A 9,814-nucleotide genomic window follows, 5' to 3' on the forward strand; every position below is an offset into this window, starting at 1 on the left:
ACCCATGTCACTTTAGTTTTGTGTATTTCACTGTACATAAATTATATTTCAATAAAATGCATTTAAAAAAAAGAATAAATAATAATTGTAGGTCTTTCTGGTCAAAAGGTGAAAACTCAGTAACTGGCCTAGAATATTTGGTGGATGGGAGACCTCAGAATTTTCTCTGAGCTCTACTTGTAGCCTTTCCTCCACTCATCAACTACTTTTGCCAACTCCTCCCAGACCCAGCCTGATTGAGTCAGACTACCCTGGAGGGTTGGGTCTGACTAACGTTTTAGTGGAATTCTACATCTCAAATATGGCATCTCTGATCCACGATACGAGTTGAAAATTACAACTCAGACAGATACTTGTTGTTACTTGCCGTCGAGTAGGACCCGACTCATAGCGACCCCTCCTTGGGTTTCCGAGACAGTATCACTGCGGAAGTAGATTGTCCCATTTTCCTTCAGAGGAGTGGCTGGTGGGTTTGAACCGCCAGCCATCTGGTTAGCAGTCAAGTGCCTTAGGCACTATGTTACCAGAGCTCCCAGACAGATACTTAGTCAACTTAAAACTCTGGGAACAGCAGAAAGGATGTCTGCCCAAAAGGATAAGAAGATAAGCTCATATCATAGAAAGGGGTGAGTTTTCAATGACAGCAGAGGGAGAAACATGAAGAGGAAAAGTTCAACCACCTGCATGAAGCTAAAAGTATAGTGGCTCCCAGAGCTTTGATTCTTTGCTAGCAACAAGGGTGAGGAGCAATGCTCCCTAGAAGCTCACTGGGCCTCAATGGTGACCCAGTCCAGAATTTAGCTGTTAAAACATTGATTTAACACTCTGCTGTGGCAGGCGCTGAAGTGGAGCTTGGCCTAGAAGTAATCACTTGGTGTAAAAGGAGCCAATAATTAAGTTCTTCTACACCTCTTCAGGAAAAGGGAAGCAGAGATAAACAGGAGAGAGCAGGAAAAGACAAAGAACATGATACACACACCACCCTGATCAAGTTTCTCAACTGCCTCTTCACCTAAGTGCATTTCCTTTTTCTAGGAACATGGGTCACAAGCCACAGACCATGCAAATGCCTCCAAACAACACTGGGTGCTCCGATCAAAGCAAGGCCGCCCGACAATGATACTTCTTCCAGGGGTGTGTGCCTTTCAGTGGATGAAAGCAAACAAGGACACTTCAGATTGGAGCTTCAGGATGGAAACAAAAGGGAAGGAAAAGAAAGGGGAGGTCAAGCCAAAGCTCACTCCCAAAGATCAAAGCTAAGGAAGCCCTAGTTTGCCCTAAACAAAGGGATTTCCTCTTATAAACAGTGTGCAGAAATCTGTTCAGTAACTGAAGCGCTTGATTTGGTGCTACAATTGATTACAGCAAGGATGATATCTCTGCTCTGCTCAAACTCACATGTAAGAGAAAGCCCAGGACTGAAAAGGCACTGGGTTAAATGAGTGAGTGTGACATTTTACTAAGCTGACCTTCCAGTGGCTGTCTGCAGCATGTGGGAAGCTGAAGTCTTATGGCAGATGTGAAAAGGAAACCTCAACAACCAGGTATAATCAGTTACTCAGGACCAGAAAACAGACTTTGCTAATTTTCCTGGCTCTTATTTCTCTTCTTCCAAATCAATTTAATTACATGTTGTTATTAGCTGTTGTCTAGTCAGCCCCCAACTCATGGCACCCCTGCACAATGGAACAAAATTTAGCTGTTAAATCTCAATCCTGCACCATCCCCATGATTGGTTGTGGATTGCACCATGTGATCCATAAGGCTTTCACTGGCTGAGTTTTTAGAAGTAGATCACCAGCCCTTTCTTCCTAGTTCATCTTAGTCTGAGAACTCCACCGAAACCTTTCAGCATGATATCAACACACAAGCCTCCAGGTGATAACTATGCATGACGTGTTGTTGTTGTTGTTGTTGTTAAGTGCTGTCAGGTCAGCCCTGACTCATAGCGACCCCTCCTTGGGTTTCCGAGGCAGTATCACTACGGAAGTAGGATTGCCCAACCTTTCTTCCGAGGAGTGGCTGATGGGTTTGAACCGCCAGCCATCTGGTGAGCAGTCAAGTGCCTTAGCCCCTATGCTACCAGAGCTCCCATGCATGACGTGTATTGGCTAATAATCAATTCTGGATCTTCCATGTAGAAAGTGAGAATTCTGTCACTGGACCACCACATCCCCCCTCAGTTACATGCTCCCAAAAAACCAAACTCACTGCCATGGAGTCAATTCTGACTCATGGCTACCCCCACTGGGTTTCCGAGGCTGTAAATCTTTAGAGAAGCAGATTGCCCCATCTTCCTTCCACAGAGCAGCTGGTGGGTTTGAACTGCTGACCTTTTGGTTAGCAGCCAAATGTCTTATCCACTACACCACCAGTGTTAGGTGTTTAAAAATTCAAGTAATGAATTTTACGGAGGAGGGCTAGACAAATAAAGAAGTGGAGAATTTTAAACTATGAGATTAAAGGGAGGATTGCCAAGGTTATCCTTACTGCCTTTCTGTTTAGGAGTAGAGGAGATAAAGGACAGCTGCAAAATTCATTTTTGCTCTTTATTATATAAAGAGATATACAGTATGCTCTGAGGTGCCTTTAAGGAGCTCAGGTGGTGTAGTGCCTAAGGTATTTGACTGCTAGTCAGAAGGTTCAAACCCACCAACCATTCCATGGAAGGAAGACCAGGAAATCTACTTCTATAAAGATTTACCTCCTCAGAAACCCAATGGGGGTCACTATGAGTCAGAATCAACTCCATGGCAGTGAGTTTGGGTTTTTTTGGTTTGGATGGTGCTTTTAAGAGAAGGATATTTGAAAATCAAGTAACAGCGTAAATAGTTATCACAATTCCATAGCAAGCAAGAGCTGAAACCATAAAATGACCAAGTGAAACTTAAATATAGTACTGAAAAAGCAAAGTAGCCACAACTCATCTGTCATTTTGTCATATTTGTGGTGGCTAGTGTGCTGCTATGATCCTGGAAACTATGCCACAAGTATTTCAAATACCAGGAGGTCATCAATTGTGGATGGTTTCAGCAGGACTTCCATATTAAGACAGACCAGGAAGAAAGGCCTGGCAATCTACTTCTGAAAATCAGCCAATGAAAAATCTGCAGATCACAACAGAATACTGTCAGATATAGTGCTGGAAGATGAACTCCCTAAGTCAGAGGTACTCAAAATACACAGCATCCTCAACAATGGACTTGAGCACACCAAAAATAACGAAGATGATGCAGGATCAGACAACCTTTTGTTCTGTTGTACATGAGGTCACTATGAGTCAGAGTCAACTTTACAGCAACTGACAACACCTATCTGTATCTATCTATCTCCTGCCATGTCTGTTTCCCTGGTAGACCTGAACTAATACAACTGGATTATAAAAAACAGGAGGCAGAGCAGATTGGGGTGTTAATAATTTGGGATTTTCTTTCTCTTAACCAAAGGAATATGAACAATTAATTTTGGACCTGTCACTGAGTTTGAGGTGGCTTCAGGACTCAGGATGAGATGTCTAAGAAGCCAGTTGCAATATAAATCAACTGATTATGATAAATCAGGCTTCATTTAGTTGCAAAAGACAGGCATACAAGCTGAACATTTACATTAGGTAAATGTAAATCTCTCCTTGGAGAGATCAATCATGAGAGAATAAAAAGGCTGTATATGCACAGGGAGACAGCTCAGAGGGCAGGAGTATGTGGGATGGAAAGAAACAGGGAAGAGGTAACTATGGGGAGGAAGTGGATGGGGTGATGTTGCATTGTGGGAAATTACAGTCAATGTCATGAGACAAAGTGTACATGAGCTACTGTATGGAAAGTGAATTTGCTCTATAAACTTTCACCCAAATCACAATAAAAATTAAAAAAAAAAAAAGCAAGAGGCTGTAGGAACAGATGAAATGATCTGAGAGTGCATCAAGCAGAGCTGCCCATTAAAATATAATGTAAGCCACAAATCTGAGCCACATAGGTAATTTTAAATTTTCTAGTAGCCAAAATAAAAAGTAAAAGCAGCAGGTGAAATTAATTTTACTAATATATTTTGTTGTTGTTGTTGTTGTTACTGATTTTGATTAAAATGTGTATTTCCCTATGGTACCCAAGTAAAACGATGTTACTCACCGTCTCTGAAGAAGAAGAAGATCTCTGTAAATTCTCACCTTGTACCCAAATGCTCTCTGTCACAAATGCTATGTGCTCTGCTTCAATTATAAAAGGAGAAACAAGAAACAGGGCCCATTTGTTCAAGTCATCGATGGACTGGATAGAGGAAAAGAAACACAAAGAGGAGTCAGCATCACTTCAAACCAAGCCTTCCATTTATAGCAACATCCCCTGCTCTGTGATTCCAGGTAAGCTCTAACAAGCCTATCCGATCGTCTCCTAGAGACCACATTAACCCTATATTTCTTGTTTAATGATGATATTTCAACAGCTGCAAAATTCCATCTATGACTCTTGACAGCTTTGACAGCTCTGGATATTTGTTATTAAATAATTAATTCTAAAACATGGCTTATCCTTACCGTTCCTTTCTGCTTAGCATGTACACACTTTCCAAATTACAGCTTGGAAGCATGTTTACAAATGGGAGGCTCAGAAGCACATGTGTGTCCATATAATAACAGAAGCCTAGCAGCTACTCCTTCATCTGCTCCAGCCCATGATGGCAGAGAGCACAATGCAGGTGTCTTTATGCATTACTTACAGTGCAGTAAAGCACTATTCTTTTCCCTGAGATCTGAGAAGTACGTATTCCTCCTAATCTTCATGAAATTGTCAAATCCAGAGAGCTAGGTATTTTAGGGAAAGGCATTTACCATAAGTAGAGAAGAAATCAGAAATATTTTAACATGAATCTAAACTCCAGTCAACACTGTTTTCAATTCTGGGTTTCTTTCACTTTTTTTATTTTATTAATTAATAGAATTTATTATTTAAATAGGTTTTAGGATTACAGAAAAAATGAGCAGAAAGTACAGAAAGTTCCCACCTACTCTCTACCTTCCCCCAACAGTTTTACCAATTATTAATATCTTGCATTTACATGGTACATTTGTTACAACTGATGAACCAATATTGATATATTATTATTAACTAAAGTCCATAGTTTACATTAGAGTTCACTCTTTGTGCTATACAGTCCTATACAGTTTGACAAATGTATGTCATGTGTCCACCATCACAGTAGCATACAGTTTCACTGATCTAAAAATGTTCTATGCTCTCCCCCGTTCATCCTTGAACGCCCAGCAACCACTGAGCTTTTCACTGTCTCTATAGTTTTGCTCTTTTCCAGAATGTCATATAGTTAGACTCATATAGCACATGGCCTTTTCAGACTGGCTTCTTACATTTAGCAACATGCATTTAAAGTTCTTCCATGTTTTTCCACGGGCCATTTGTTTTCATTGCCAAATAATAGTTCAGTGTTTAGATGTACTACAATTTATCCATTCACCTATTAAAGGTAATTTCTTTTTAAGTACTAGAATCATGGCTGGTTAGTAGACTGAACATATCTTTAAAAAAAAAAAAAAAGGGACACCCAGAGCAGAAAAACCAAAAACCTATGGTCCCAGAAGGGTAGGGTGGGGGTAAGGGAATGCCCTTTCACCAACACCAAAAAAAAAAAGGCATTTGGGTCAGAGTACCAGGAAGTCACAAAAACGAAGGCACTTATGAAGGCAGAGGTGCAGAATGGTGCAGGATGGAGGTTTGGGTAAACTAAAGACGTGTAAGGATTTGTTAGACCACCCAGGTCGCCTCTCCCAATTGAGTAGCCAAAGCCACTACATCTACATTACTCCAGCAGAACACAGGAAGGTTGCTTTCTTAGGACATATATGCACAGCTAAGAGTGAGACTCCATGTGAAATCAAGGTTATTATGTAAAAGTCTACAACTGAACATTGAGACTGTAAGCCCCTTCCTCCTATACCCCTTTCATGCCACCCACCCATCCCACTTCCAATTTAGCATGCCAGACAGCCAGGGTAAACTCAGAGCAAGAGACTGAGGGGTTCTTTCTGGCACAGCATGCAGTGTTTCCTCCCCTGCTACAACTAATGTAACTAATAAACTGCTGTCAGTCTCATTTGTCCAGGGCCTGGAGTCATGGGTTCAGCTATCTTGTACTATTTAGAGCAGAAATGCATCCTTCACCAAGAGAGTGAATAGGTGTTCAGAACAGCTACAATAGAGATATGAATAAGATCACAAAGATAGCAGATAAGGATAAGACAGAGATGAAAAATAAGAAACATCAAAGAAATAAAAGATAAAATATCTATAACATAAACAAGTACTCTAAAAACCCCAAGTTGGAAATTAAAAATATAACTAAAATTTAAAATTAAGCCTAAGACATAGAGACCAAAGTTTATTAGTGGTTATCAGGGGCAAGTGTGGGGTAGGGGTTGCTTAAAGGGAGCAAGTTTTTGTTAAGAATGATTTAAAAATTTTGCAATGGATAGTGGTAATTGCTGTACAACACTGACTGTAGTTAATGTCACTGAACTATACACATAAAATTGGCTTAAACGTTTTGTTGCATATATGTCATCACAGTAAAAAAAATGTTTAAGAAAATTAAGCATAAGAGTCAGAATATATAGTTAAAGAAACTTTATAGAAAGTGAAACAAAAATGTCAAGAGAGGGAAAATAAAAATGAACAGGCAAGAAAGTTAGAGAATTCTCCAGCCTCATGACCCTGAGACCAGAACCACATGGTGGTTGGCTACCACCATTGCCCACTTTGAAAGGGATCACAACAGAAGGTCCTGGATAGAGTGGGAGAAAAATGTGGAACAAAACTCAGCATCATAAAAAAGATCAGGCTTACTGATCTGATAAATACTGGTAGAACCTCCAAGACTATTATGGCCCTTAGATACCCTTCAAGCCAGGAACTAAACTTATCCTCCGTGGTTCAAATTACTACCAAACAATAAACATATATGGCATATAAGGTGAACAGTAATACAGGAAGGTATGCACTCATTAGAACAGTCAACCACACAAGATCATGGGGAGGTCTCTGAGGTGTGCTGAGGGCCACATGAACACCTCCACACTACTGTTCATGACTGCCTCCCCCGTCCCCCAGTGCTGGCCTCATCAGTTTCCTGTTCATGCTGAGGGCTCTGGTGGCCACCAGCTTCAGCACCATCTATAGCTACACTGCCGACGCCTTGGGGATGGGGCCCAGAAGCTCTCTGTGTCACATTGGTGCCACGGTAACACCATTCATATCTTCTCAAATTAAATGAAAACCTGCAGACTGTGCCCACCAGAGATGAAAAAGCAATTACGTCTTCGTGAACAGCTGTGGCATTCTTTAAAAAAAAAAAAACTTTCTTTCTGTGAGCTACCATGCCACCAAGAAACTGATTGTGTATTGTTTAATAAGACTAGCACAGGGGTGGCATAGGAAACTGTGTGCTGACCTCTTCCCTGGGAGGCAACATAAGAATGTTTCTAAACTAGCTGAAGATGGACAAAGTATGTGGGAGATGGCTGGAGAGAGGATGGCTCTTCTCCTTTGATAGCAAATATGTTGACTTTCAGCAGGACAAATACTCCCATCCCAGAGAAACCACATGTACATTTCTGCTGACGTTTTGTAGCTGAGGCAAGAACTTGGGCAAGTCTTTCAAAACTACAATAAGCATGATGTTGAAATTAAAATGACCATATTCATTTCCACTGTGGCCTCCAGTTTAAGCACAATTTTATTAATAAAAATAAGATGCTAAAACCAAGATGAGCTTTGTATACACTAAGAAGCTGGAAATAAACAAATTCTTAAAAAAAAAAAAAAATCAAATGGGCAGCGTCTGCCTAGGGTTAAATCTAAGAAGGCAGGAAAAAAGGATGAAAGGCAATGGGAGTGCTGTTATATCATGGGGATCACAATGTATGTCACACACTCAAACACAAAAAATGTGTATAAATTGTTGAATGGAAAACCAATTTGCTCTATAAACTTTCGCCCAAATCACAATTTAAAAAAAAAAATTAGAAGAAAGAGAATCCAGAAGATCCAACATCCAACCAATATGAATTTCAGAAGAGGAGAACAGAAAATGGGAGTGAAAATTATCATAGAACTAACTTAGTTCTGAGAACTTAAAGAAATTTCCAGACTTACAGGACCCAAGAGAATAAATTGGGGGGGGGGATGTTAAATACTAGCATGATGAAATTATAAAACACCAAAGATAAAGATTAGACCCTAAAATGTTCCATAGAGGGGAAAAAGAAAAAAATCACAAGGTATTAGCTTACAGAATGGCATGAGACTTCTCAACAACACTGGAAGCTAAAAGACAATGAAGAAATATGTCTTCAAAGTTCTAAAAGAAGTAACTCCCAATCTAGAATTCTATACCAAGCCAAACTGTCAGTCAAGTATAAAGGAAGATTAGAAAAACCTTTTCAGACACCCACACTCTCAAAAAAAAAAAAACAACTCACATGCATCTTATCTCAGGAAACTACTGAAAGATAGACGCTAACAAAAGAAAGGAAGAAAGAAACAATGGCAGAGTATGTCATACAAACTGTGGAAGCAAGACTGGGCAACTTACTTCCCTAAAGATTTACCGTGTTGGAAACCCAATGGGGGTTGCTATGAGTCTAAGAATGGGAAAATCCAATACAGGAGACAGGGAAAGAGAACTTCCAGGACAGCGATGAAGAAAAACTCCAGAAGCACAGTTTTGTGGCCAAACTCAAGAGCAACAACTTAAGCCTGCAGCAGAAGCATGGAAGGCACTAAAGGTGCTATGTCCAAAAACAAAAGAAAAAAAAAGAACTAAAAAACTAAGATGGTTGATTCTATGCACAGAACTCTTTCCAGTTCTGGCAGAACTTAAAAATAAACGATAAGTGCTTAAAACTAAAAAAAAAAAAAACTCACTGCCATAGAGTCAGATCCGACTCATAGCGACCCCTTCCTTGGGTTTCTGAGGCATTATCACTACAGAAGTAGATTGCCCAATCTTCCTTCTGAGGAGTGGCTGGTGGGTTTGAAATGCCAGCCTTCTGGTTAGCAGTCAATGCCTTAGGCACTATGCCACCAGAGCTCCCTCTAAGCAAACAATAAATAAATGTGCAGGAAAAAAGTAATTATCATATACTATAACATACTATATAGTCATTACATATATAGTCATAAGAATATTTATATAATGATAATAATATACTGAATATTTGTTAACCTCCAAATGTACTATGACTATATTGGAATGGTAGGAGAAAGGAAACAAAGGCGGACAGCAAAACAAAGATAAATCTTCATCTTGCATAAAAGGAAATCAAAAGTCTAAAATTATAAACCCAAAAAAACAGAAACGTAAGTATATGTTTTAGCATTATAGAGCAAAGCACAAAAAAGATATAAAATATTGAGAACTGTTTTTCTAGGGAAGAAAATCAAGGTTGGAGAAAATTATGTAGGAGACTATTTTTTTTATTAAACTCTGAAGTACTATTTGATTTTTTAAAAACATATGAATATATTTTTTTAAAAATAAATTTTACAGAACAGGGAAAGGCAGAAACATTATCAATTTAATACTACTGAAATAATACTCTCATTCCACCTAACTTCAGAAAATGCTTTAATAAGTCTTCATTAAAAGTATTGCCCATGTTTTCCCATGTCCAATTTAAGTAAAGTGTAAACAGATAGCATGACCAAGACCCTGATGTCTGAGGAAAATAAATCATAGTATGATTTCCAGAAGTTGTGGGCAGATTCCTTAATGAGTTGGTATTTCTAAATTCAAACTGACATATTAG

General features: G+C 39.3%; 1 protein-coding gene across 1 annotated transcript in view; it reads right to left on the bottom strand.

Annotated features, from left to right (window-relative positions):
- The window catches only part of HLCS (holocarboxylase synthetase), a 377,157-nt gene that overhangs the window by 332,858 nt on the left and 34,485 nt on the right, over nucleotides 1-9,814 (bottom strand). Inside the window, exon 2 of the mRNA XM_007945557.2 lies at nucleotides 4,128-4,265. Coding sequence (XP_007943748.2) covers nucleotides 4,128-4,265 — 138 coding nt within the window. The remainder of the gene's footprint in view (nucleotides 1-4,127; nucleotides 4,266-9,814) is intronic.

The sequence above is a fragment of the Orycteropus afer genome, unplaced genomic scaffold (genome assembly GCF_000298275.1).
Source record: "Orycteropus afer afer isolate SDZICR_OR568_19922 unplaced genomic scaffold, OryAfe1.0 scaffold00137, whole genome shotgun sequence".
Lineage (NCBI taxonomy): Eukaryota > Metazoa > Chordata > Mammalia > Tubulidentata > Orycteropodidae > Orycteropus > Orycteropus afer.